The 27,221-nt window shown below is 42.1% G+C and overlaps 1 protein-coding gene across 20 annotated transcripts in view; it reads right to left on the reverse strand.

Annotated features, from left to right (window-relative positions):
- LOC122557375 (teneurin-3) overlaps positions 1-27,221 on the reverse strand; it is a 2,678,940-nt gene that overhangs the window by 285,456 nt on the left and 2,366,263 nt on the right. For 15 of the 20 annotated variants that reach the window (XM_043705048.2, XM_043705074.2, XM_043705164.2 and 12 more), the window contains one exon: positions 10,008-10,226. The exons of the other annotated variants lie outside the window; for them this stretch is intronic. In XM_043705048.2, the coding sequence (XP_043560983.1) occupies positions 10,008-10,226 (219 nt within the window). The remainder of the gene's footprint in view (positions 1-10,007; positions 10,227-27,221) is intronic. 20 annotated transcript variants of the gene reach the window in all.

A 27,221-nucleotide genomic window follows, 5' to 3' on the forward strand; every position in this document is an offset into this window, starting at 1 on the left:
GCATTTCTACATCAGGAAGCATTGGTTTCCACTCCTGTAAGTTATATCTTAATCATGACTAATATTTTCAAATATTATTAAGGATGTCTTTTGGATTATGTATTAAAATATGGGCTCTTACTACTTAGGTGGATTCAAGGTGACATTTTTAAAGGTGAAGAGATTTAACCTGGTTAAATGAACGTTATCATTTTTCCAATACCAAGGAACCAGATTACCCGGTCATTTTGTGTTCAGTTTATTTTAACTAATTTAGTTAACAGGCTAATTAATAAAGGTACGGTTGAACACCTCAGCCCTGTGGAATGCCCTTCCACACATAAACTTTAACATATATCTGATGCCTTAGACACCTTCATGAGCAAGTCACCAATTTGAGGAACTCTCATTGCTACAGTGCCACTATGGAACTGGAGCTGTTTGTGGGATCTTGCTGTGTGCAAAGTCAATTGCAGCATTTGCCTACCTAACAAGAGTGACTATATTTCAATGTGATTCCAATGGCTGTAGCAGCTTTGCACATCTAGAGTATATAAAAGAAGCGATATAAATGCAAATTTCTCTCTTTTATTCTTCCTTTTTTAATTAAGGATCATTTCAAGCTTGAATGAAGAGATGCAGATTGAAACCACGTTAGAATCAAATGCATCAACAAACTTAGATAAAGTTCATTTGTTAAGATTTTAACAAAGGCTTGTGTCTTTAAATTAGTTATTCCTGCCATGCAAAAAAGAGAAAGCATTTCCTCAGAATGCAGGAACTTTTTCAAATTTTGTTGAAAATTTTCTAACTTGAGATTTCCACACCAAACCATTTGAAAACACAGGAGACATATCATCCTGAACAATTAACAAAAAAAATCATTGCAAGCATAATTTTAACTATTATTGCTAGGAGCACTAACCAACAGTGTTTGTTACACAGTTATATACAAGTAATAATATACTGTACTGTGAAACAAATTGCCATTAAGGGCTGCTACCACTGTCCTCCACAGAGTTCTCAGTGTTCTGGACTGCATTTGGGGTAAACAGGCACTTGGCACATAGATAGAGAGATAAAACTCTAAAGTGAGTCATTGCAAACTAATGGAATAAATCTACAATGAATGCAAGGGGCTAAGTCTATAGGTAAGCATTTAATTTAACCAACTTATAATGTAAGTTAGATCAACTGATTAGTATAAAAATATCAAAAAAAAGCTTGTTTGACAATACATAAACCTTACCTTTTCATGCAGAGGGTTATGCGTGTATGGAATGAGCTGCAAGAGGAAGTAGTGGAGGCTGGTCAATTGTAGTATTTAAAAGGCATCTGGATGGGTCTATGAATTTGAAGGGTTCAGAGGGATACGGGCCAAGAGCTGGCAAAAGGGACTAGATTAGGTTAGGATATGTGGTCGGCATGGACGGGTTGGACCGAAGGGTTTGTTTCCGTGCTGTACGTCTTTATGACTACATGACACGAATTAATATTGTCTGCAATGTATAATCTATTGTAGAATTGCGATCAAATTTTAATTTATTGATGAGATCAATGCAGATAAAGTTGAAATTAAAGAGTTATAGAATTGAGTTATGTAGATAGTAAGGAAAACATTTAAACTAACCTCCGTATAAAACAATGCTAACAACGAGAAAATAGCTGATAGGTGAACAGGCTCAAGGGGCAAAATGGTCTACTCCAGTTCCTATGTGAGTAGTTAGTAACTGGCTGCCGATGAAGTAGAAGAATGGCAGGGCAACTCAGTGGACCACAGGGAATTTCAGGATGTATTTCATGTCATGGACGACATATTGTCAGCTGAAAGTGCTCAAGTTCTGGGTTTTGCAGCTTGAACACCAAAGACTGTCACTGGAGGATTTTTGGAGGTGGACTATATATAGTTCACTTGAACAGCAAACTGGAAATTGGGAGGTTGGATCGTTTTGTTGCAGAGAATGCACCAGTTTTATTGTAAGAACTCAATGCAAAGTGAAACTATGTGGTGTTCACTCACTGGTTGTAGAAGTATTTGCAACTTTTGGGAGAAACTGAATTTGACACTCTAATGAGACATGCTGGCATCAGATGTCATTGAGTTAAAGAAAACTACCAAGCAACTGCTTGTGGATTGGTTTGAAGTGACTGTTTGTCACAGGACTGGATAGGAAAGAGTGCAGTTGGATTCAGACCTCCAGATTCCCTTTCTTTGTCTCGGAGTGGAACAAAACAGCATTAAAAGACTTTAAAACAAAAACTTGTAACTCAAACAAGAGGCCTAGGCCCAACTGACTGGCTACAAAATTAAGCATTACCACAGTCGTCAACTATGTGATGTCATCACAAAAAAACCAAAAGAACTCTGAGAAAGTCACCTCAGAGCCCTATGTGGTATGGACTCTTTAGCCACAGATTGTTCCTTTTTCATATTTTTTTCTAGCCATGATCTTTCTGAAGATTCGTTTGCCTCATCTGTCTTGTTCATCCTATTTGTGAATGAATATGTGCGTGCTTGAATAGATTTTAAAAGTCTGGACATTAGTAATTAATAATAAATTTTTGCCACATGTTGGAGGATAGGTTCATTATAAGTAATTTTTTGTTTTCTTGATCAGTTACAAAACCTGGTGTGAGTTTTGTTTATTGTAGATAGTGGCCACAGGTAGACATTAACCATCCTAGAGGTTAAACTGGATATATTCCATATATGTGACACTATCTGTATAATGGGGCTTGTCTTCCAGTGTACTTTTCCCATCAGGATCATGACAACAGAAATGGATTGAGTGACTGCCAGGCAGACTGAGTCCTGTTGGCAGTGATAATTCCTCTAGGGACGACAGCCAGAGCCAAATCCAGAATGCTCAGCTGTACGGGAGGGGAGGTAGCAAATTGGGAAAGTAATATGGATTGGGAATTTGATAATTACGGTTAATTAATTATTTATTCCTGGTGCCACATTCTCATCAAGAGAGAATTAGCACAGCACAGATGAATGCATCGTAAGAAATGGTCACAATGGAAAGTTTTAGGCTCCTGGAAGATTGGGACTCACCCTGGAGGAGGTGAAACATGTACAGGCTAGCCAGGTTTACTGCAACAGAGCTCGGACTAATTTTCTCAGGGGGTGATTTGCTATTGCCACTCCCCCATACCTCTTGATTTACTGAGAGTCCACAGATCATCCTTTTCTGCCTTAAGTGCAGAAAACAGTGCAACATCCACATCCCTTCAGAGTAGAGAACGCCAAAGCTTTGCAATGAAGAAATTTCTCTCCATTTCAATTGGAAATGATCGTCCCCTGACCAGAGCTATGGAGTGGGTGGAAACAATTTCTCAGGATCTACCCTGTCAAACCCCTACTAAGAGTCTTGTGAGCTTCCATAAGATTGATTCGCTCTCTTCTAAACTCCAGAGAATAAAAAGGCAATTCACTCAGTCTCTCATCATTGTACGCCCTTCATGTCACATGGGCCAATCAGTTTTAGATATGGAGACCCAGAGCTGCACACAGTATTTGAGATGGTGGGGACAGCTAGGGGCGCCAGTATCTGGGAGAATGAGAAGTGCTAGTGGGTGTGTCTTGAGGGGCGGGGTGTTGTTGAGTAAGCTTAGTGGGGTGGGGAAGTGGGGGTGGTGTGTTGGCTGTGGTGCCATGAGCAGGGTCAGGGGTGGAAGAGTGCCAGGGAGCAGTGAGTGAAAAGTGCTGGCAGTGCCAAAGGCTGAGCCAGGGGAGGTATGACAGTGCAGGGGTGGGAGCAGATTTGGGTGTGCTGACTTGGCTAACCAGCATTAAATATAGATCAAAGAAAACAGCAAAAATGATTAAAAACAAAGGGCCTGTCCTCAGCTCATGACACGAAAGGGTTCATGAATTCACTAGATTTGCATCTTGGTACTCAATCACTATAAATGTCTCAGAGGCCTGATTAATATCACTTAAATTGGACCATCAGAACCATTAGAAATTTGAACAGGAGTAGACTGTTCGGCCCCTCGGGTCTGCTGCACCGCTCAATAGCATCTTGGCTGATCCAACACTCCTCCCTTTCCCCGTAACCCTTGATTCCTCTACTAATCAAGAATCTATCTATCTCAGCTTTAAATATACACATGGACTCTACCCTCATGGCTCACTGTCGCAAGGAATTCCAAAGACTCACAACCCTCAGAGAAGTAATTCCTCCTCATCTCAATCTTAAATTGGTGACTCTTTATTCTGAGTCCCAGACTCTCCCATAAAAGGGAAATATCCCCTCAGCATCCACGCTGTCAAGCTCCATGAGAAACCTACATATCTCAATGAGATCACCTATTATTCTGTTAAACTCCAGTGAGTACAGTCCTAACCTGTTTGGCCTTTGAAATAGAATGACTGCTCACTGATTGCTGTTATTCCATATGGCAAAATAACTGCATTTCCAAGGTATTTCTGTAAAGTGCTTTAGAAAGGCACTATATAAATTTAATTGTTTTTTTATGCCAATGACGTTGTGCCAGGATATGGTTGCACGGGCACTTGTAGGCATCCAACTCAAAGTAAAATGAAGGCTATCCACTTGCAGAGAACCTCATGCCTGAGTCCAAAGGGGAGTTAACCCAGTCCTCACATGACCACTTGGGTGTCCTGAAGGGTTGGGCGCAGTAACCTTTGGACCTTAAACAGCAGCAATCTCCGATGTCTGCATTGCATCCGAGATCTTTGAGGATTTTGAAATCATGCAGCAAAGATAATGGTTAGATTTGGATTCTGAAGGAGTCAAAGGGACATTTAATGTAATTGAGCTGCAACCAGACAACGGTGAGTACTGAATGAGAGAAAGGAAACAAACAGGAGAGTTTTTTCTTGCCTTTGGCAGACTTGATGTTATGGAAAATTGCACATCCGCAGCACATAATTTTCCTTTAATTTTAGTGGGTGGAAAATGACGGGGTGGGAGAGTGCAATTCCCCAACAGACAAATACAACAAGGTAGAAAAACTATCTTGTAGTGTTTACATTCAAAAATTGCAGTGAATCTGCCCAGGTCACTATTACTTTTTAAACCTGCCTTTAAAATCTGGGAAAATAATATACTTTGTTTCATCAGTTAGGATATAACAGCAGTTCAATTGTGCAACAATCCTGCAACAATAAACAGCTGGATGGAATTAATAGGGAAAGAGTCTGTTTAATAACTAACTTTTTGACCTTTCGCAAACAAAACTCCCATCGATACCATTCATTTGGTCTTTCGGAAATGTCTGGCATCTCCATTCATTAAAGAGTTTGAATGAAACAAAAGCATACAACAACTTTGAATTGTTGACTGAGTCTTGGGGCCAATCTGAATGCACACTTCCACAGTGTGACAGAAATGGTCTGGCATAAAATGGCTTCTGACCTGATTCCCATTTGCACTGCATGAGTGATTGTAAAAACTGCGTGGATTTTTAACGTGACGGTTTCGCAATGTCATCAATAGTGGGCTAAAAGAAGTGTACTGTCTGTGGCAGGTTGCACTTAAACACAGTGGTAGGGTCACTATCACTGCACCACAAGATCCTCCTGCCAGATAGTTCCCCGAAGTGATTCGTCAAAATTATCTGGCAGAATGCCTCATCAACCACAATATTCCAACAAACACCAATGTGTGGATTTGCTAATAGTGAGATTCTTACAGATCCTTCCCGCACATCGGATATCACTCCTCTCCTGAACTGCCCTCGCAAAGACAATAACCATCGTCCATCTCCTGTTAGAATGTGCCTCTGTCATGAAAATTTGGGAAGAGATACAGTGGTTTTTGTTGAGGCTCACCCCCCGAATAGCTCTGGAACACAGGACCCTGTGTTCTGTGGCTGGTTCCCAGGGATGATCACTAACATAAACCTCAATTATTGTTGGAGGCCCAACTTGGAGAATGACCCCCTTTTGGTTTCCTCTAAATCTGTTGGTCCTTCAGTGCAAAGAGGGCATGGGCTGGTTGGAATGGCGCAGATGTAAGCTCTGGTCAAATGTACTTTTTACCCTGTCAATGATGGCATTACAGGTCCTGGAATAGCTGCTGAGGGCATATATTGAAGCTTGAGGCATCAATTAGAAAGGTTCATCAGGGAAAGCCACTGCCTAAGGCCAAGCTGTCATTGGATGCTAACAGGCTGAAAGCCCATGTGAAACACCTTGGGCTGTACACACCAGAGAATGACAAGTGTTGTAAGTCACCTCCTAAAGTGGATTGGAAAAGGTGGATCTACATTGCAATTTATGTTGTGTCAACTTTGAAGTTTTCTTTCTACTTTCATGCAACATGGGCATCCCTAACTGTCCTCAAACTGGTTTGCTCACTCAGGCTGATTTACAAGTGCAAGCCACACTGTTGTGGGCATGGAGTCATGAATAGGTTCGACTGGGCAAGGATGAAGCATTTCCTCAAGATCACCACTTTATCCTCAATTTCCCTGTAAAGATATGATGTTTGTGTACTTGTGCAAATCTTATGAATAAGATATACTTTTGGGAAACAAAATGTCTTCTTCAACCAGAACATCCAGGTTAGGACAAATGATTGTTAAGTTGTTGATAGAATATGAGGCCAGAGAGGAAACAATGGGAAACTGAGCACACATGAGAGCTGAGAGGTCGGGAATGCAGTGAGGTGTTGAGTGTGGAATTAGCGCTTAGAATTTTGATGTTTTTAATTTACATTAACGAGCTGGATACCAAAAGTAAATGTTGTTTTTCTGATTTCCTGAGAGCAGGAACACTAGTCAAGACAAAGGATGTAGCAATAGCATCTGGGTTTGGATCATTTATGCGACTGGTCAAGTGGCAAATTAAATTTCACGTAGCAAACCGTACGGTATCGCACAAAGGTCACAAAATGTGGAAATTAAGTGTACAGTAATCAGCACTGAATTAGCACAGGGAAATTAGAAAGGAAATAATCGAGAGGCACGTCACTTTCAATCTCTCAACAGTGTGATTAAATATGCTAATAGTGTTCTGCAATATATCACCAAAGCAGAACAGTACAAACAACAATTGGTCATGCTAAAGTTTCACAGTGCCCTGCACGGCAAGATCACAGTGTGGTGTCTAGCTCTCAGCACACATAACAAGCAAATCGACATGAATTGGGAAGGGATACAATTGTATCTCAAAGAGGTGAGCTGTGGGTCAAAATTATAAATACTTCAGATCTATTGTTTAGAAAGAAGGTGATTAAGGGGTTAATGGGATCTTGTTGAGGTACTTATCAAATATTAAACCATGCACAGATGCACGAGGATGATTCAAAATATTATTTCAAAGTCAGAAAGTAAAACCAGGGGACTTTGTGGAGGGTATAAAATATTCAATGGTGTAGAGACAAGGTAAACTCAGAATATTACTTCAAAATGTGTGTCAGAAAAAGACATTCAAAAATCATGGATTCAAATTAAAGACAAGGAAATAGAAAACATTTTTAACTAAAACTTCTGAAGGTAAATATTTTTCAAGCCCTTCCCTCCCCTACCCCTCACTCCAGCCTCTGCTATTCATTCTGAGAGTGCTCTGTCTAACATTCCCTGACTTATCAGCATTTCCAGATTCACATCTTGTTAATAAAATATCCAAAAGCAATGTCTACAGGGCAGTAAGCCCTGAAGCTACACTACCAGTCATATTACAAAAACTGGTTGCTTTAAGCCCTCGCTGTCCCACTGAGATTCTTTGATCGGGGGTGGGATAGGGGCAAGGCCTAAGGCGCACTGTTACCTGACTGGTTAGTTCACCACTCATAGACAGAGGAAACTGAAACATTCAAACACATAAAAAAGAAGTAGGAGTAGGCCATGCAGCCCCATGAGCCTGCCCGACCATTCAATGAGATCATGGCTGATCTGATTGTAACCTCAAATCTGCATTCTTGTCTACCCATCCCCAAACACCTTTTACCCCTTGCCTAACAAGATCTACCTACCTCCGCCTTAAAAATATTCACAGACTCTTTCCCCTCAACCATTTCAGGAAGAAAGTTCCAAAGATCCTTTCAGCACATCACCCATGAATGAGAACCTGTGCCAATGTCCAATCCCATTATGCCAGAGTTCAACATTAAACAGCTCTTTCCCATTGTTTCTGGTATGATCCCTTCAAGCCAGCCTGATTGTGTGCAGTATGCTAGCCAACGGCTGATTATTTGCTAAGAGCAATTTCTGTCTCTTGCGCTGATCCATAATGGAGATTCTATGCACCATGACGAACAGGAGACTTCCCCATTTGAGCTCCCGCCTGTTTCTCAAGCTATGATGTTAGAATTCCAGTACTTACCATTTACTCTCCGTTCCAAGATCTAGCTCTTAAAGAGACACTCTTGTTATATTGCAAAGTTATCAGGCTTGGTCCAGTGGTGGCACTGTCATCTCCCTATTGGTGGTCATGTGTTCAAGTCTCACTCCAGTAGCGTGAGCACATAATCTAGGTCGATGTGATACTGAGAGGGTGCTGTATTGCACAAAGTCTAAATTTCTGAATGTGCTGCTAGTCCTAGGCCCTATCTGCTCTCTCTAGTATATTAAAAAAATACTATACCTCTGTTCAAAGCAGTACAAGGAAGCTCTTCTGATGGCCCTGGCCAATGTTATCGAGCAGAGCAATTCTTGGCTATTGCATTCCTTTATATTAAACGATGATTTAATTCCAAAAGTACTTAACTGATTGTAAAAATATCAAAAAGAGCCTGAAGGATGATACATAAATGCCAGTTATTCATAACTCTCTTTTCAGGTAATTTGCTTGACTGTCACTGATTTCTCATGCCAGCCCGATACGCTAGTTTTTATACCTCTGCGCATGAAGGAATACCCAGCTTGCAAACATTTAACCTCGAAACACAATATTTCACAAAATCACACTTGCAAAATAAAGACAGGCAGGATAAAGAGGAAGGGCAGGGTTACAGTGAATATGGTCAGAACCCACAACAGCTCCAGTCAATGATTGCATTTCCTTCAATCTCAGGTTTCTCAAAGTGATTTCATATTTTAATCTGATTGCTGATGGTGAACCCCTCCCCAAGTCGCCTTGGTGACAGACGTACTCGGCAAAATGCCCAATCGTTGGAAACAAAAAGGCACAGACTTAAAACAGCGGCAGCAAAGTCTGCACAATGGATGTGTTATCCACAGTCAAGTTAGAAATATCGCCAAAACACTGCATCGTCCCCCACTAGTGAGCAGAAATCTGCAGCAAAGTAGTGTGTCTTTTTCTTTCCAAAAGGAGCGAAACCAGAATAGCACCAGGCTCCCAGTTCTGTGGTTCAGATAATAATAGTCATGCACTAAAATAAGTAATCACTGCATTCCCGGAAGAGAATTAGATTGCAAAGAAAGAAAGAGAAAACAGCCAAGAGTGACCTGACTGGGGTTTTTTATTGCGGGCTCCATTCAGATCGAATACATCCGACAGCGTTGTATGAAAGAATGCTTCAATGGTTTATTTCCTCAAACAGCAAGCCAATAGCTGTGTAAGATCTTCTTGATTTTTGAAGCATCTTGTTTAACTGCAACAGCTGGCAAATGCCAACAGGCTCCAATCGATTTTTCCTCGTATGCGTTCCCCTCACTGCCCGCTGAAGGAAGCCTCATTGGCTCTGCTGGAGAATTCCCACATCTGCCTGTACCTGGCAATGGCAATCCTCAGCTAAATATGCTAAGCCAAGGCAGCGGGGGAGCGGAGCAGTTAGGGGCGAGTTATCTTGTCTGTAACTCAGATCTGAATGTGCTTTCACAAAATGGGGTTAGTACTTGACACAGCCCTTAAAGGATCAAGTGACAACAGGTTGGAGGTCAGTCGTGCACTCAGATAGAGAGAGGAGGCTTGCCGTGCAATAAAGCTTCGTGTTAGGAATCAATGCAGACAAGAGCAGTTTAGTAAGAGGCTAGGAGGTTAATTATCACCTAGATTGGTGCTCCTAAGTCTCTTCCAGCTGAAAGTATTGCTCAGAAGTAAGAAGGTGCCAAGAGGCAGGAGGAGCTGATAGATGCAGGCAATTCCTTACCATTATTGGCCACACACACTGTGCCTGAACTGGCCTGAGCTAGATATGAATTTGCATTGTATTCCTCATCATCTGTGTCAGACTCATGAGCCGGCTGAGTGTTGTTGTTGCCTAGCAGCCGTCTTTGGTTGCCATTGGCATTGGGCGATGAAACTGGGGAACCAGACTGCGCAATGGCTGATGGACTGGACGAGGAAGAGGAGGATGGCATGGGAGGACCTGAGGAGAGATAAAATGAGGGTTTTGATATGTGATGGTTAACGACAAAGCTTTATTTACCACTATCAAAAACAAAAGATGCACAAGCGAGGTATTTAAAAAGCAAAATGAATAGCAATGGATTCAAACCCTGCCAAGTGAAGAAACCAATTTGCTGCTGTCCTCTGGTGTTATGCAGATCAAAATGAAAAGGTTTAACATGATAGAAACTTTCTGCATGCTAAGCTCTTCTAAAGAATGTTTTTAAATTCTGAAGAACAATAATAAGCTAACTATCATGTACATTAGCTAGCTTCATTAATGGTGCAATAATGGTTTCTAATGAACACACAAAGATGGCATTTTCTTTTGACCTCTGTGGACACAGTCAAGCTCAGGCATCTGATCTTGAAGGTGCTTTTCTTTTACTGTGCTTTTTGCTCCTTGTCCTGGAGAATAATTTCTGCAAGCTGTTCCGCCTGACTCTTCCTTATTGGACAGTCATATTTGAGCCCCACATACTGTACATTTTTGACGCTAGGAGGCCTCATTGCCGAATAGTGCAAGTGCAAGAGGGCTAACCCCAGGTAATCAGTTTGCTGTAAATATCCCCAAAACCAACTGCGGGGGGGGGCACCTGGTACTCTCCGCTCCCCTCAATGCAGGAGCCAGTGGATACACACTGGGGAGGGCATTCTGATGAATAATTATCAGGAAACGAACAATCGGTGCATGATTTCAGAGGTCGGTGCTTTGAAGTGTTACTGAGGCTACTGCTGGGCAGTTTTGCACTGCTCACATCCTTATGTCAGGGCTAAGTAATGAAATCAATAGCGCATTAACAATCAGCAATTATCATCTCTGTCAAAAGTATTTCAGTCGTTATACTTCTGGAGGCTGCTTGGATGTGGCATGTACATTCAAAAGTGAGCTCTTATTGGGAATTCTATAAAGATCTTTTAAATATCTGCCCTCCCTTTCCCAGCTTGCGCACACGGTGTCACAACTAGACAGCTGCTCCCGCCACGCTTGCCTGCAGGCAGCCCTTTCTATGACCCACGTCTGCACACTTCTCTCTCCTACCCCTGTCCACACACTCAAAACATTTAAATTATATGTAACATTTAACCTGAGATGACAACTGTAGAAAGCTTTCATGGTTGAAAGCTGCGTCAAAGCTAAAATAACAGAAACTGCTCTGTATGAGTACAGAAGGCAAGCTTTAGCAAAACAAAAGCATGATGACAGGTTTGATTTAGAGCCATGCAAAAGGGGATCTTGTCCCTTGAGAAACCAGCAGTCAGTACAGATGAGCTCTAAATCTGAGCATGTCACTCCCCTTTAACCGGTTAGTTTAGTGCTTTTGCACCAAGAGCAAAACATTCTGAGCTTCATCAAAAATATTCAAATAGAGATATATTGTTTTGGAAACAAAATTACTTACAAGCCATTCTGCTATATGTGTTTCATTAACATGGATTCGCTGGAATGCAACTGATGAATTTGGGACAGTGTTTCTAAAGCACGATTTTTAAAAACGTGCGTTGGCTGTAATACAATTACATCGCCAACACTTTAAGCACAGCTTCTAAAGTGCAATTTTTCTATAACGCGAGGTTGCACAAGAACACAGCCAGCTTGTTATAGAAAAATTACCTTTACTTCAATCTAAAACCACACAATTGACATGCCGATGAAACAAAAGGGCCCAATCACTGCCTCTTAAGTGAAAATGTAACTATCTTGGCTTCATCCTACCTTTTCAGTCCTTTATCGGTGTCATGTCCTCAAACAGCAATGGACTGAAAGGGATTCTTAGTTTAATTCATGGGATTTTTTGCAGACAGATAAAAAAGTTTTCTATCTGTTTAGTGAAGTACTGACACGGAGTTTGAATTGTGGCTAACTACTGCATCACCTCACTCAGTGATTGTACATAATATCTGAAAGTAGCTAAAACTGCACTAATTTCTGATGAATCTCAAGTTTTCTCTGATTACCTGCTTGTCATGGCTCTGACTACCATTCTGATAGCTTAATCAGGTGACTTTTTTTATTTTAAATATGAATGCAACAGGTTTTGATTTCAATTCAGGATGCAGCCATTTTCTCTCCTCGGTGGGCCACACCTACAGAGCACTGCATTGGCTCCTGCTTGAAGTTTACTGGGATGATGTCGATGCTGGTGAAAGGCATTAAATATCGATCATGTCAGGAGCTTGGTCCTTCTGGTGACCATGGAAACACAGTCTTGGTGCTAAGGCAAAGACTTTCAACTGGCCTCCAGCTGGATATTGAGGGCTATGGAGGCCCTGTAGTGTTTTCTGTTGGGTCCATGAGGGCGAACAATCCTGCTGCTTCTAGGCTACAAGAAACTGGACCAAAGTGATCAAAATGAACACTGACTTTAGTAACTTCTAGCCTGCTGCTGCTCATGACTGCCTTCCGCAGGCAGAGCTGATGCCCATTTCTCAGTCAGAATTAAGTGGGGGCCTGAAACTCCTGCATTCAAATTCCTGAAAACCTGGGATACCGAAACCATCAAAACACAGGAGTGACACAGTGAGTTGTACCCATACGCTATTGGCTTCCATTGAACAGACGGGTTTAAAATTCTGAATTTTTAGTGTTGGCGTGCAATTCAACAGCAATAGGCATCATAGCGAATGTAGTTCTGATCTGTGACAGGACCGCTTCAATATTCAGGCCAGTGCAGAATAATTCAGTTTGGGATCTCCAGCTATCACAGCTACCAGCTCACCAGCACTCTGCCGAACTGCAGCTCTCCCCACTCCATCATGAGCCGAGCTATGCCAGGTCATATCAGCACAGACTAAGAATTGCAACTGCTGCTTCAGAGATCTCTCCCTTTTGGAAAAGGGAGAGTTAAAAACAGGATTCAGCTGATGTGACTGTCAGTCTTGCTAATGATGTGCTGCGGTGCAGTATCCTGAGAATTTCCACACCTTCTCCTCAAAATTACTTCTCGGCCGGGGGCAAAGCTGGTATGGCTGTGTTTAATGCCTGTCCCTAGTTGCCCCGCCCCCATGAGCCCCCTGAATGGATGCTGTGATTTTTTTAAACTCGTATCCTGTAGAGTGTAACATTAAGAGGTAGTGAACATTCTGTTTGCAGAACAGATGGCCGTGGTAACAAATCATTTGCCATAATCATCTGCCATTCTCATTTTTAGAAAGTACTTCCTTTGCAGAAAGTGATTTTTGTTTAGCACTTCATATTATGACACAGTTATTGTCCCTGACAGCAGTTTTTTAATAGAAATATATTCAGCTGCAGAATTTACTGCTGTTTTATCACATTACCCAGGCTGTCATTTCTCCTCCACAATTAGTGCACAGAAAATTAAAACAGTTGATCCAAGATCATTCTTACATCCTTTGTTTTAGTGAGTGCTATCTCAAGGTCTAATAATTACGTCTTCCCATATGGAATTCAACAGACAAAACAGGCCAGAGATAAAATGCTATTCTCTTTTAATTAATTCACATTTTATTAAATACTTAAATGCGTTTTTGTTCTAACTGCAGTACACTAAAATTGATTGAGGAGTGGAGAAAATAGCACAATAATGGCCGTCTGCCTCAAAAGTAAAGCAATTTGTCTAGCACTAGTTTGCACTAATGAATACACTTCAGGCCACATAAGAAAACGAAGTGCCTAATCTCGTCACGATGAATACTTCATGAGTCTACTTCAATCTAACAATATTTTGACACAAATAATGCTAAGGTGACTGTGCACAAATGTCTCACTCTGAGTTTCTGAGTGTTTGCCTGTGATTCCCAACCTGTGTCTGATGGGCCTATCAACAAGACCTGCAGTGCGCTTAAGCAGAAGCAGCGAGAGAGCACTTTTAAAACAAAGCGGTGAGAGACGGCTGAAGAAGAGGGTACCTGTCAAACTAGACAGAAAATGTAGGTACAAGTGGAGAAAATGCATGTCTTAAAGAAGGGAGAGACAGAGACAGAGAGACAGAGACAGACAGAGAGCGAGAGAGACAGAGAGCCAGAGAGAGAGAAAGAGACAGAGTGCCAGGAGTATGTGTCAGAAAAGGCAGACTTTCTGTAAAATGAAACACTGTACATAAAAGCCAGAGTCAGTGTGCTTATAGGAGTGAGCCAGTGTGCATAAAGGAACGGGTGAATGTGCGTAAATGGAGAGAGAAAATGTACACAAAAGGACATGGATAGAATGTGTACAAAAGGAAAGAGAAAATGTGTGCAGGAGAGAGAGCGAGAGAGAAAAATGTGTGCAAAAGGAAAGAGAAAGAGAGAGAAGAAGAATATGTGCAAGGAAAACAAAGAGTGAAAAGGCAAGAGTGCACGTGAAAGGAGAGACCGTAAATAGGACAGAGAATATGTAAAATGGGGGAGAATGTGTGTAAATATGGAGAGAGATTGACTGTAAAAGGAGAACGCATTTTAAAAGGCAGGACTGCATGTAAAAGCTTGGAGAAAATGTATTCAAAAGGAGTATGTGTAAAAGAGCGAGACAGTGTTTGAAAAATAGTATTTCTGTAAAAGGAGGGAAAAGTTGTGTTTGTGATATGATAGATTACAACAATGGAGAAAACCCTGAATGTCACAACATTATTGGATTCCCAATTTAAATCAGTAATGCGACGCATTAATGTTTTCTCATCAAACTAAATTATACAGCGTTGTAACCAGCCCTACTTAATATGTTACTACAACAGACAATTTGAAAAAACATTGGAAATTGCACAGTTGAAAGCTAGATCAATACTTCTGGCACAATCCCTTCCAAGCTATGGCCAGTGAGACTCATAACCAATAATCCTTCACTGTCATTTAAAATACTCTCAATTCTTGTGTGGAAGGACATAATTCACAAAGTAATTGTAAAGCTGGGTGTTTATATTTCCAAAATCTGGGAAGACTCTGTATGAAGATCTCACACACCCAGCTTACTACTTTATAAAAACATATAATTGGAAATAGACTCTTGCTTTTGTACAGCTAACTGCTTCACACTCTCCAGATAAGAGTGGCCGTGAAGGAGAAGGAGTTTTACGAGATGTTTTACATACAGGAACGGATTTACAGAAACCTTTCATCTGAGACATTGGGGAGCTCGTTTCTTATTGGAGAGCAACCTTCTGCAGTACAAACTATTCCCCGGCGGTTTAACCAGACAAACATCTTCATTTTATTTATAGTCTCAAAAGGGATGTACTGTACAATGTGTAGTGAGTACATCATCCTGCGCTCAATGACCGATAAACATCAATGTCTCAAGACTGTTCTGCTGAAGGCTTATTGCCAGCAGCAAGTGTTACTGTTGATGGTCAAGCAGCCATGACGGTGATCATTCAGAAAACAGATAACAGAACTACACAGAGTGTGCTGCACAGGAACAGGCCATTTGGTCCATCTAGATTGTACTGATGTTTACATTCCAGAAAGGTTTCCCTCCATTTGAATCTGCCGCATCACTGCCTTTTCATCTTTCTATTCCCATTTCACTCATTTCCTTGTCTAATTTGCTTCTGCAAAGATCTAAAGAAAGCGAGACGATGTCTGTTAATTTCTACTTCTTTACCATCGATGGTCATCCAGCAATGTGTCACAGACTGATGGCAAACAGGGGGAACCCAGCAAAACAGGTGACATACACCTCAACAACGCCTGTAATAGTGATCTCCACACTTTGACCACTCTTTGGGTACATAAATTGCTTTTCCTTTCCTTTTGGATTTATTACTGACTATCTTAGAGTCACAGAGTCACACTAAATAGAAACAGACCGTTTGGTCCAACCAGTCCATGCCAACCATAATATCAAATTGAACTAGTCCCATCTGCCTGTTCCTGGCCCATATCCCTCTCAACATTTCCTATTTATATCCTTAACCACGTGTCTTTTAAATGTTGTAAACCTGCATTACCACTTTCTCAGGAAGTTCATTCCACACGCAAACCACCCTCTGTAAAAAATCTGCCCCCCATTTAGTTTTAAAATTTCTCTCCTCACCTCAAAAATATGTCCCCTAGTTTTGAAATTCTCCATCCTAGGGAAAAGACACCTACCGTTAACCCTATCTGTAACCCTCATGATTTTATAAACTTCTACGCTCCAATGAAAAGGTCCCAACTTATTCAGCCTTTCTTTATAATTCAAACCTCTCATACCCAGGTAAATCTCTTCTGAACACTCTCCAGCATAATAATATCTTTCCTATAACATGTGACCAGAAACTGGACAGAGTATTCCAGAAAAGGGGCACCGATGTCCACTGCAATTCAACATGACATCTCAACTCTTAAACTCAAAGGACTGAACAATGAAAGAAAGCTTGTTAACTGCCTTTTTCACCACTCTGTCTCTATGTGACCCATGGCCTGAGATTTAGAGGCACAAATGACTCCAATGAAAATGAATTGATAGAGACTGCAGGGTAGATCTGCCCAAATTCCTGATAAGCAAGTTTAGAATCCAGGGAGAATCCAGACTTCTCAACACAGGTGTTCTTGGAATCCCAGAATCCTGATATAAACTGCTCACGTCCAAGTGACACCATAGTGGGAAATGAGGCTCACAATGTCATATTACTTGAGGAGTCGTAGCCAAAGTTAACAAGATTTTACACATGCAAATTGCTTAGTTTTAAAGGGCTCCACTCTCAGCACATTCTAATGGGGTTCTAAATAAATATATCAGCATTGTAAATGTTGTAGTGCGTTTTGCAGATCCAAAATTTGAAGTTGTTGAACAGTGTTATTCCAAAGCTTTTAGCAGGAATATAATGACAATTTATCAAGAGTTTGGAGACCCCTCTAGAAGTCACACCAATACAAAATCTGCACTGCAAAAGGAATTTTTAAAATCGTTCCTAATATGTAGGCATTGCTGGCTGGGTCAGCATTTATTGATCATGCCCTTGAGAAGGTGGTGGTGAGCTGCCTTCGTGAACTATTTCAGTCCGTGTGCTGTGGGCAGACCCACAATACAGTTAGGGAGGGAGTTTCAGGATTTGGAATCAGTGACAGTGAAGAGACAACGATATATATCCAAGTCAGGATGGTGAGAGGCTTGGACATGAACTTGTCGGTGGTATGGTTCCCATGTATCTGCTGCTCTTGTCCTACTAGATGGTAGCCGTTGTGGGTTTGGAAGGTGCTATCTAAGTAGCTTTGGTGAATTTCTAGAGTGCATCTTGTAGGTAGCACATACTGCTGCTACTGAGCATTAGCAGAGGAAGGAGAGGATGTTTGTGGATGTGGTGCCAATCAAGTTGGGTTGCTGTGTCATGTGGGATGGTGTCAAGCTTCTTCAGTGTTGTTATAGCTGACTGGGCAAGTGGGAAGTATTTTATATCACACTTCTGACTTGTAGATGGTAGGAATGGTTTGGGGAGTCAGGAAGTGAATTACCCTCTTATAAAAGGATGCTATAAAATTGCTGTCACCATTTTAAGAAGTTGCTCCACCACATTGATATGCTGGAGGAGACTTTAACAAGGGGAGAACTGGTCCCCTTGGGTTCCATGGATGTGAGGTCTGTGACGGATAAGCAGCTGAGCAGTCCCAGCACTGCCACAATGCAGTCACAGCCACCATCTGGAACCTATGAAAGTGTGAACTGCAGACCAGATCAGGATCTGGTCCACTCAGGATCTTGTGTTTCAACAAAGGTCACCTCTCATTGATTGACACTCAAACAGGGAAAAACCCAACTTGTTCAACCTTTCTTCGTAAGATAAACCCTGACATTCTTGGACTGAGTCAAGTGAATCTTTGAACTGCTTCTAATGCAAATATATCTTTTCTCCAATAGGAAACTAAAACTATGCACAGAATTCCAGATGTGGTCTCACCAAAGCTGTTTACAGTTGTAGCAAAACTTAGCTAGTCTTATATGCTGTTCCTTTTTCAATGAAGAACAACATTTAAACTGGGGGGGGGAATCAAAGCGACAGTGAGATAGGAGGAAAGGCTGAGGCTGGTATAGTAGATAAGGGGAGCAAGTCTAATAATCAAGGCAGACAAAATCTTGGCAGAGAACAAGGTAAGATTGATAAATCAAACTGCATTTACTTCAATGCAAGAAGCCTGACAAGTAAGACAGATGGAACTTAAGGCGGATTGTGAACATGGGACTGGGATACCATAGCTATTACAAAGGTGTGGCTCAGGGATGGACAAGGTTAGCAAATTAATGTTCTCGGGCATAGATTTGAAAGGAAAGATTGAAAATGAGGCGGTGGGGGGGGGGTGGTTGTGGGGGTAGTGGCACTTTTGATTAGGGAGAATATTACAGTTGTACTTAGGGAGAATATTCCCAAGAGATTATGCAATGAACTTATATGAGTGGAACTTAAAAATAAGAAAGGGATGATCTCCTTATTGGGATTATATTACAGGCCCCCGAATACTCAGCATGAAATCGAGAAGCAAATATGGAAGGAGATCTCAGATATCTGTAAGGAAAACAGGATTGTAATGATAAGAGATTTTAACTTTCCAAACATAGTCTGGGACTGTCATGGTGTTAAAGACTTGGATGGGGAAGAATTTGTTAAGTGTGCACAAGACAAGTTTCTTACTCAATGTGTAGATGTGCCTACTAGAGGAGTAATACTTGACTTTCTGTTGGGAAATAAGGCAGAACAAGTGACTGAGGTGTCAGTGGGAGAGCACTTTGGGGCAAGTGATCATAATTCTACTAGTTTTAAAATAGTTATGGAAAAGGATAGAACTGATCAAAAAGTTGAAGTTCTAAATTGGACTAAGGCCAATTTTGATAGTATTAGGCAGGGGAGCCAGTTCAGAGGTAAAGGGACGGTTGTGAAGTGGGAGGCTTTTAATAATAAGATAACGTGAGTTCAGAAACAGTATGTTCTTGTTAGTGTGAAGGGCAAGGCTGTAGATTGACAACTAGAGAAACTGAGGGTCTGATCAAGAAAAAGCAATTATTTATGAATAGACAGCTGGGATTGAGTGAATTCTGAGAAGAGTATAAGGGCAATAGATGTATACTTAAGTGGGAAATCAGGAGGGCAAAAAGAGGACATGGGATAACTGTGGAAAATTGAGCCAAGTACACTGAAGGGTCTGTTTTTGTGCTGTATGACTCTATGACTGTATTCCAGTTGCCTTCCTAATTGCTTGTTGTTCCTACATATTAATATCCTGAGATTCATGTATCAGGAAACCCAGATGACTGCCTGTGTAAAGTTTGCAAATTCTCCCCATGTCTAGATGGGTTCCTCCAGGTGCTCCACTGTCCTCCCACAGTCCAAATATGTCGAGGTTAGGTGGATTGGCCATGCTAAATTGCTCATATTTCCCAGGGATGTGTAGATTAGGTAGATTAGTCATGGGAAATGTAGGGTTAGAGGGAGAGGTTGGGGGGCTGGGTGGGGGTTCTGGCTGGGGATGCTCATCGGACAGCCAGTGTGAATTTGTTGGCCCTAACGGCTTGTTTCCACGCTGTGGGGATTCTATCCTAACCAATAAGTCAGATCCTTCTGTTTCGCCAAGCTCTGCATACCTCTCACTCTCATTTCAATGCTATGCTGTGTTTCTATTCTTCTTGCCAAAGTGGACAAGTTTACATTTTACATTCCATCTGCCAAGGTTTTGCCCATTTGATCAACCGACTCATCGCCCTGTGCAAACCCTGTACCTGGTACTTTCTCACCAATCCTGGGCTCTTGAGCACAGTTTGGTTCCCACATTTAAGTCATTGATTTAGATTGTGAGCATTTGGGATCCCAATACTGATTCCTTTGACACTTGTCATAGTTCCAACTTGTGAACGTAAAATGACCCATTTCTCCATACTTTCTGCTTCCTATTAGCTAATCAGTCATTTACTCATTCCAATTTGTTACGCCATACACTATGAGCTCTTATCGTATTTAATGATATTTCATGTGGCACCTTACCAAATGCCTTATGGAAATCTCAGTACATCACACTACAGGTTCCCATTTATCCACCTTGCTTACTACTTCCTCAAAAACTTGATTGAATTGGTTTAACACAATTTCCATTTCACAAAACCATGGCGACTCTGTCTGATCATTAATTATTTTCAAAAATATACTGCTGTAACTTCCCTAATAATGGATTTGAGCAATTTACCTATGAAAGATGTTATGCTAACTGGCCTATAATTGATTCTGGATAGGAACGAAAGTAACAGGGTAGTTGTAGTGGGGAATTTTAAAGTGGGCGGCACGGTGGCACAGTGGTTAGCACTGCTGCCTCACAGCGCCAGAGACCCGGGTTCAATTCCCGCCTCAGGCGACTGACTGTGTGGAGTTTGCACGTTCTCCCGTGTCTGCGTGGGTTTCCTCCGGGTGCTCCGGTTTCCTCCCACCATCCAAAGATGTGCAGGGTCAGGTGAATTGGCCATACTAAATTGCCTGTAGTGTTAGGTAAGGGGTAAATGTAGGGGTACGGGTGGGTTTCGCTTCGGCGGGTCGGTGTGGACTTGTTGGGCCGAAGGGCCTGTTTCCACACTGTAATCTAATCTAAATCTAAATCTAAATTTTTGCATTCTTGAATAAAGGCATGACATTAACTATTTCTCAATTGGCTGGGACCCTTCCAGAGTTGCCCAGGATACCCAGATTTATCATAATTTTTGGGAGGAAATAGCTCAGCATGGATGGAATGTAGTGGGGGTGGTTATGAGGTGGCCAAGAATAGAATGGAAGCATGTGTGGGGTGGGAGGGTGTAAGAAATAACAGGGCCTTACTGTTTTTATTATGATGGAGATAATTCACCCATAGCACTGAGGAGGAAAGTTTTAAACAACCCACCTTGGCACTTAGCCTCTGAACCATTTCTAGAGTTGGCTGGACCAAATGCAAGTCACATCTCCACAGCAGGGGGATATGACTCTTGGGAGCCAATTTTCCCATGAAAGATAGGCAAGCAAGAGGCTGGAAGGACACAGCAAACCAGGCAGCATCAGGAGGTGGAGAAGTCAATGTCTGGGGTGTAACCTTTCTTCAGGGCCTGAGAGTGGGTGAAGGGGAGCTGCAGATTTTGGCGGTAGGGGAGGATTTTTGGTGGGGAGAGGAGAGAGTGGTGAGGTGAACACGGGTAGAGAGTACGACCTGGTTGGTCGATGGGAGGAATGGATCCGGTTAGTAACTGGAAGGAAGGGTCAGTCAGAGGAATGGATAGGAGGGGCTTTTTCCATGAAGGCAAGTATGTGGAGCGGAGAATTTTAACAACTCCTGCTATCTACCACAAATGTGAAAATCCAGCCACTTGATCCCAGATATAACCATATAACAAGACTACCAAATGATCATTCAGGCATTTAGAACTGAGATGTGGAGAAATTCTTTTCAGTCAAAGGCTGGTTAATCTGTGGGACTTTTTAACCACAGAAGGCTGTGGAGGTCAAGTCATTGAGTGTACTTAAGACTGAGATAGATAGGTTCTTGAAGAGTAAGGGTATCAAGGATTATGGAGAGAAGACAGGAGAACTGGATTGAGAAACTATCAGCCATGATTGAATGGTGTAATGGGCTTCAAGGGCTGAAGGGCTTAATCCTGCACCTATATATTATGCTCTTATGGTCTTATGGACTTAGTTTCCAAATATACTACAATCATCTTAAAATGTTGTGCGAGGTGCCACAAAAAGAAAACTAGTTGAGAAACATGGACAAAGACACCACTTTTCTCTCTGCTGTCCAGATGGCAATAATTTAAAAAATATATCTTCCAAATTAGTGAGGTAAAGATTTATTTCACAGGCTCACTGGAGATATTGGTTTTCACATGTGCCCCTATCTTGTGCTGATATAACTAGCTACTGAATTAGTCAGCCATTCTGCATTATAACTTTGAAAATGTTTGCCGAATCTCTTTACAAAACAATCCCCAAAGCGATTGCTTACAACAGGCCATAAATAGCTCGGAGTTTCACTTCTTTCAGAAGAGAGGTGCCCCTGTGAACACCGACTTTATTGGTGAGAAAATGGAAAGCTAACCATCTTAACAACAAAGCACAGGAAAGCAATGTCTAAACTAGTGTAGGAAAGTGCAGATTGACATGTGTCTGCAACAAGACAATGAATGTCTCTATTTCATGACACTTTCTAAAACAGATAGAGATATAGGGTGGGGGGAGGGAGAGGGAGAGGGAGGGATATGGATAGAGAGAGAGAGAGAGAGAGAAAGAGAGAGAGAGAGAGATGGGGGGGTAGTGTGAGAGATAGAGACATACAGAAAGAGTGAGAAAGAAATACAGATGCACAGAGAGGGTGAGTGAGAGATGCAGACAAAGAGAGAGAGGGGGAAGTGTGAGAGATAGAGACATACAGACAGAGTGAGCGAGAGATACAGACGTACAAAAGAAAGAGTCAGAGAGATGCAGACATCCATAAGACAGAGAGAGAAAGCAAAAGAGTGAACATCAAACAGAGATACAGAGAGAAAGAAAGAAAGAGAAGCCGACTCCCAAACAGTGAAAATCCCATTCCAAATTCAGATCTTTTTCTTAGGATCTTTGAAAGTTGAAGCCTCCAAGGTCCCCAATTTTTTAAATCAGTCAAAGGGAATGGGACCAGATTGTTACTGTAGTAAATGGAGAAGGAAAGCAGACTGAGAATTACTCTCATGGACAAACCATTCTTTGCTTCCATTTTGCTGCATTCCAATCACCATGACACAAATTAATAGGAATTGTACCTCTCCTCATTTGGCCTGATAAACCCAGGCAGAAATTATTGGAATGATCACTGCAATGAACCCACATGGGAGGCTGGTGGCCTCCACGATATGGAGATGAAATGAGGCACCTGCTGAATTGTCGAATTTGGGACCCACTCTGGGCAGATTCATGTACGAATTTCAACATGCCACCTTCATCACGCCACCTTCATCCACCATTCCCACTGTCATAGCACCCGAGTCATTCTCGAAACAGCACCAACACAGAACACAGCTGGGGGAACCTCACAGACTGAAGGAAGAAAAGCAGCACTCAGAGACAGTTGTCTGTTGAAGCTAAGAAGGCTGAGTCGCATGAAGCTTGAGAGGCACGGGACTAATGATTAAAATTAAACAAGCATCAAAGTCAGAGACTTGTACAGTGTGGAAATCGGCAGTACAGCATCTTGCTGACACTAGAATGATAGGAAATTTCTGGCATCAATAAAGCAGATCTACATGGTTGGCACAGAAACCCATGCATGGGAGGACAGCGGGAACAACTGGGAAAACGTCTCAGCAACTCACCGGACTGACAGTCCATTGCCTTGTCACCGCTAACATCCGTGGAGAAAATGACAAAGAAAGTTTACTTCACTGTTGCGTGGAGTTTGCTGCTCATCTATTCCTGTAATTTCTCCGGGGAGCTGCTTACTGAGAAATGTTCAGGTTTCAACGCTCGCTGCCTGATGGTAAGCACCACACGGAACTCTCTCTCGTTCTGTACTTCAATCATCCCGAGGACGGCGGCTCTGATCAAACTCATTCCTGCACAAACATCACAGGCCAGCCAGGTCATCGTTTCATCAAGAATGACGACAAGGCCAAAGGTGAAGAATAGACCGATAACAGCATTGTGGACAGCTGGAAGAGATCATTCTCCGGAAAAATCATTCGGTTATTATTGCCCCTTTGGCAACGTGGAAAACCTCTCTGAATTGTATGCACTTAATAAGTGAGCATCACCAGTGCTTTAAATTTTGCCATTTTGAGCGTCTTCAATTAAGTTGCATCCTAAAAAAAGAGCGAACTGAAGCCTTTCCGCACTGCTGAGCACTAGGCTTGTCATAATTCATTAATAACAGTGCTTCATTCAGGCATCCATCAAACAAGCCAGCTCCAACAGAAGTGCTGAGTGAACAGCAGTCTCTCATGAGACACTGGGAGAGCTCTGCTGTGACTTGCTAGTGTTTGTGAAGCTATCATTGGAGGGACAACATGAGTGGCCTCCAGACACTTGTCTAAAACTGTACTGGGTGTTGTTCTGGCAGGCATACGAGGTGGTAATGCAAGACCTTATACTACTTTTGTCCACGAGAGCAAAAGTGGTGTAGCTAATATATTGCTTCAAATGTAAGATATTACTGTGACAAGCTGCATCCCATTAACCCTTCCCTTGCCTCAAAAATAATGATCAACTTCCCACAGACCAACATTGAGAGGAAAAGAAAATATCCGCTGCAAGAAAAGACAATTTTCAGCAATAAACAGGAGACGAGGAACAACAAGTGACTCTGATTAGATTAGATTCCCTACAGTGTGGAAACGGGCCCTTTGGCCCAACAAGTCCACACCAACCCTCTGAAGAGTAATCCACCCAGACCCATTTCCCTCTGACTAATTCACCTAACGCTATGGGCAATTTAGAATGGCCAATTCACCTGACCTGCATATCTTTGGACAGTGGGAGGAAACCGGAGCACCCGGAGGAAATCCACACAGACGCAGGGAGATTGTGCAAACTCCACACAGACAGTCGCCCAAGGCTGGAATCGAACCGAGGACCCTGGTGCTGTGAGGCAGCAGTGCTGACCACTAATGCTGGTTCTGAAATCCTTCCAAATACCTTCACTCTTACTTTGCTGGAGATTCAAGCTTCACAGTCACAATGAATAGATTTACAGGTGTTTAAACAGAGTTTCTTCTTCCCATAAGACTAAGAAATAGGAACAGGAGTAGGCTGTTCGGCTCCAACAGGCAATAGGATCCTGGCTGATCCAACATTCCTGAAGTCCGCTTTCCTGCCTTTTCCTATTCCCCTACTGATCAAGAATCTATCTGGCTCCTTTACATGCGCACGGATACTTTGCCAATAACTCTCTATGGCAAGCAGTTCCAAAGACTCTCAACCATCTGAGAAAAGAAACCCTTTAAGAATCCAATATGTTTCAATCAGATCACCTCTCATTTCTCTAAACTAGAGTTTGTACAGTCCCAACCTGATTAACCTTTGCTCATGAATCAATCCCTCCTTATCAGGGATCAACCTGGTGAACCTTCTTTGAACTGTCTCCAATGAAATGTTATTTTTCCTTAAATAAGGGGACTAAAATTGTTTACAGTTCTCAAGATGTGGTCTCACCTGCACCCTGTACAGTTGCAGGAAGACTTCACTAGTCTTATTTCCCAAGCCCTTGAACTAAGGGCCAAAATTCCATTAGCCTTCCAGATTACCTGCTGCATTGTGTGCTAGCTTTCTACGTTTCATGCACAAATGCCCCCAAGTTCTTTTGTGTTGCAGCTTTCTGCAGTTTCTCTCCTGTTCTCTTATTTCCAAAATTGACAACTTTGCAATTTCTCACATTGCATTCCATTTGTCAACATTTTCTCCACTTGTCTAACTTCTCAATATCTCTCTGTAACCCATCTGTATCCCTCTTGCGACCTGCCATTCCACCTATTTTTGCGTCATGAACAAATTTGGTTACAGTATATTTGCTGCCTTTCTTCATGTCATTCATATATTGTAAACAGTTGTGGTCCCAGCACTGGGACTCTCACAGGTCATGGGTTGCCAGCCTGAAAAAGAACCCCTCAGCTCCACTGGCAGTTTCCTGCCCATGAGCCAATTCTCTATCCATACCAATACACTACCTTCAATACCGTGGGCTCTTACCTTGTCTTAACCTTTTTGTGAGGCGTCTTGTTGAAACCCTTCTGGGAGTCTAAATATAACATATGTACTGGTTCCCTACTATCCACTCTGGTTGAGACCTCCCTGAAATTCTTTAATAAATTTGTCAGACCCGATTTCCCTTTCATGAAGCATGCAGACTCTGTTTGATTAGATTATGATTTCCCAAGGGTTCTGTGACTGCTTCCTTAATAATTGATTGCAATACCTTCAACAAAAGATGTTCAGCTAATCAGCTTATCGTTACCTGCTTTTTGCCTCTCTCCTTTTTAGAATGGGGCTGACACACTAGCAGTTTTACAATTGGTGAGAATAAACTGACAGATTTGTTGCAGCCCTAGCTCAGCTGTTCCACTGCAGCTAAAATATTAGCATCTACCCATGAATTTGCAACATTGCCCAGGTAGGTCTTGTCCACAAACAGCAGGACAAGTTCAACCCGACCAATTACTGCCATATCAATCTATTCCTAATTATCAGCAAAGTGAGGAAGGAGTTATTGACAATGTCATCAAGCAACACTTCCTCAGCAAATGGATGTTCACTGACACTCAATTTGGGTTCTATCAGGACCATTCAACTCCTTCTAGCCCTGGTTCAAGCAAGGACAAAGAGCTGAACTTGAGAAATGAGGGGAGAATGACTGCCTTCAACTTCAAGACAGCATTTGACAGAATTTGGCATCAAGGAGCCCTAGCAATTAAAAAAAAAATACTTACAGGATGTGTGCATTACTAGTTGGGCCAGCAGTTATTGCCCATCCATTATTGCCCTTGCTAAAGTGATGGTGAGCTGCCTTCTGTGATGGAATATTCCTCATTTGCCTTGATGTGTGCAGCACTGACAATACTCAGGAAGCTTGACATCATCCAAGTCAAAGCAGTCTACTTGATTGGCACCACATCCACGAACATCTACACCCTCCAATGCTCAGTAGCAGCAGTATGTACTATCTACAAGATGTACGGCAGAAATTCACTACAGTTCCTTTGACAGCACCTTCCAAACTCATGACTACTTTCATCTAGAAGGGCAAGGGCAGCAGACTCTTGGGAGCATCACCCCCTGCAAGTTTTCGTCTGAGCCACTCACCATCCTGACTTGGAAACATATTGCTGTTCTTTCATTGTTACTGGGTCAAAATCCTGGATTTCCCTTCCCAATTGCATTATGAGTCAATCAATAGCAGGTGGACTGCAGCGGTTCAAGAAGGCAGCTCACCATCACATTCTCATGGGCAATAAATGCTGGCCAACCAGCGATGCCCACAATCCATGAGCGAATAATAAATAGAAATCTGACAACCCTTACAATGGGATCAGAACTCCAACCCTCTGACTGGGTGAGTTAAGAGCACAGCTGCTGGTCACCAGCTCGCA

This window comes from Chiloscyllium plagiosum, unplaced genomic scaffold (genome assembly GCF_037043375.1).
Source record: "Chiloscyllium plagiosum isolate Xiang-an unplaced genomic scaffold, Cpla_swu_hap1 HiC_scaffold_2, whole genome shotgun sequence".
NCBI classification, from domain to species: Eukaryota; Metazoa; Chordata; class Chondrichthyes; order Orectolobiformes; family Hemiscylliidae; genus Chiloscyllium; species Chiloscyllium plagiosum.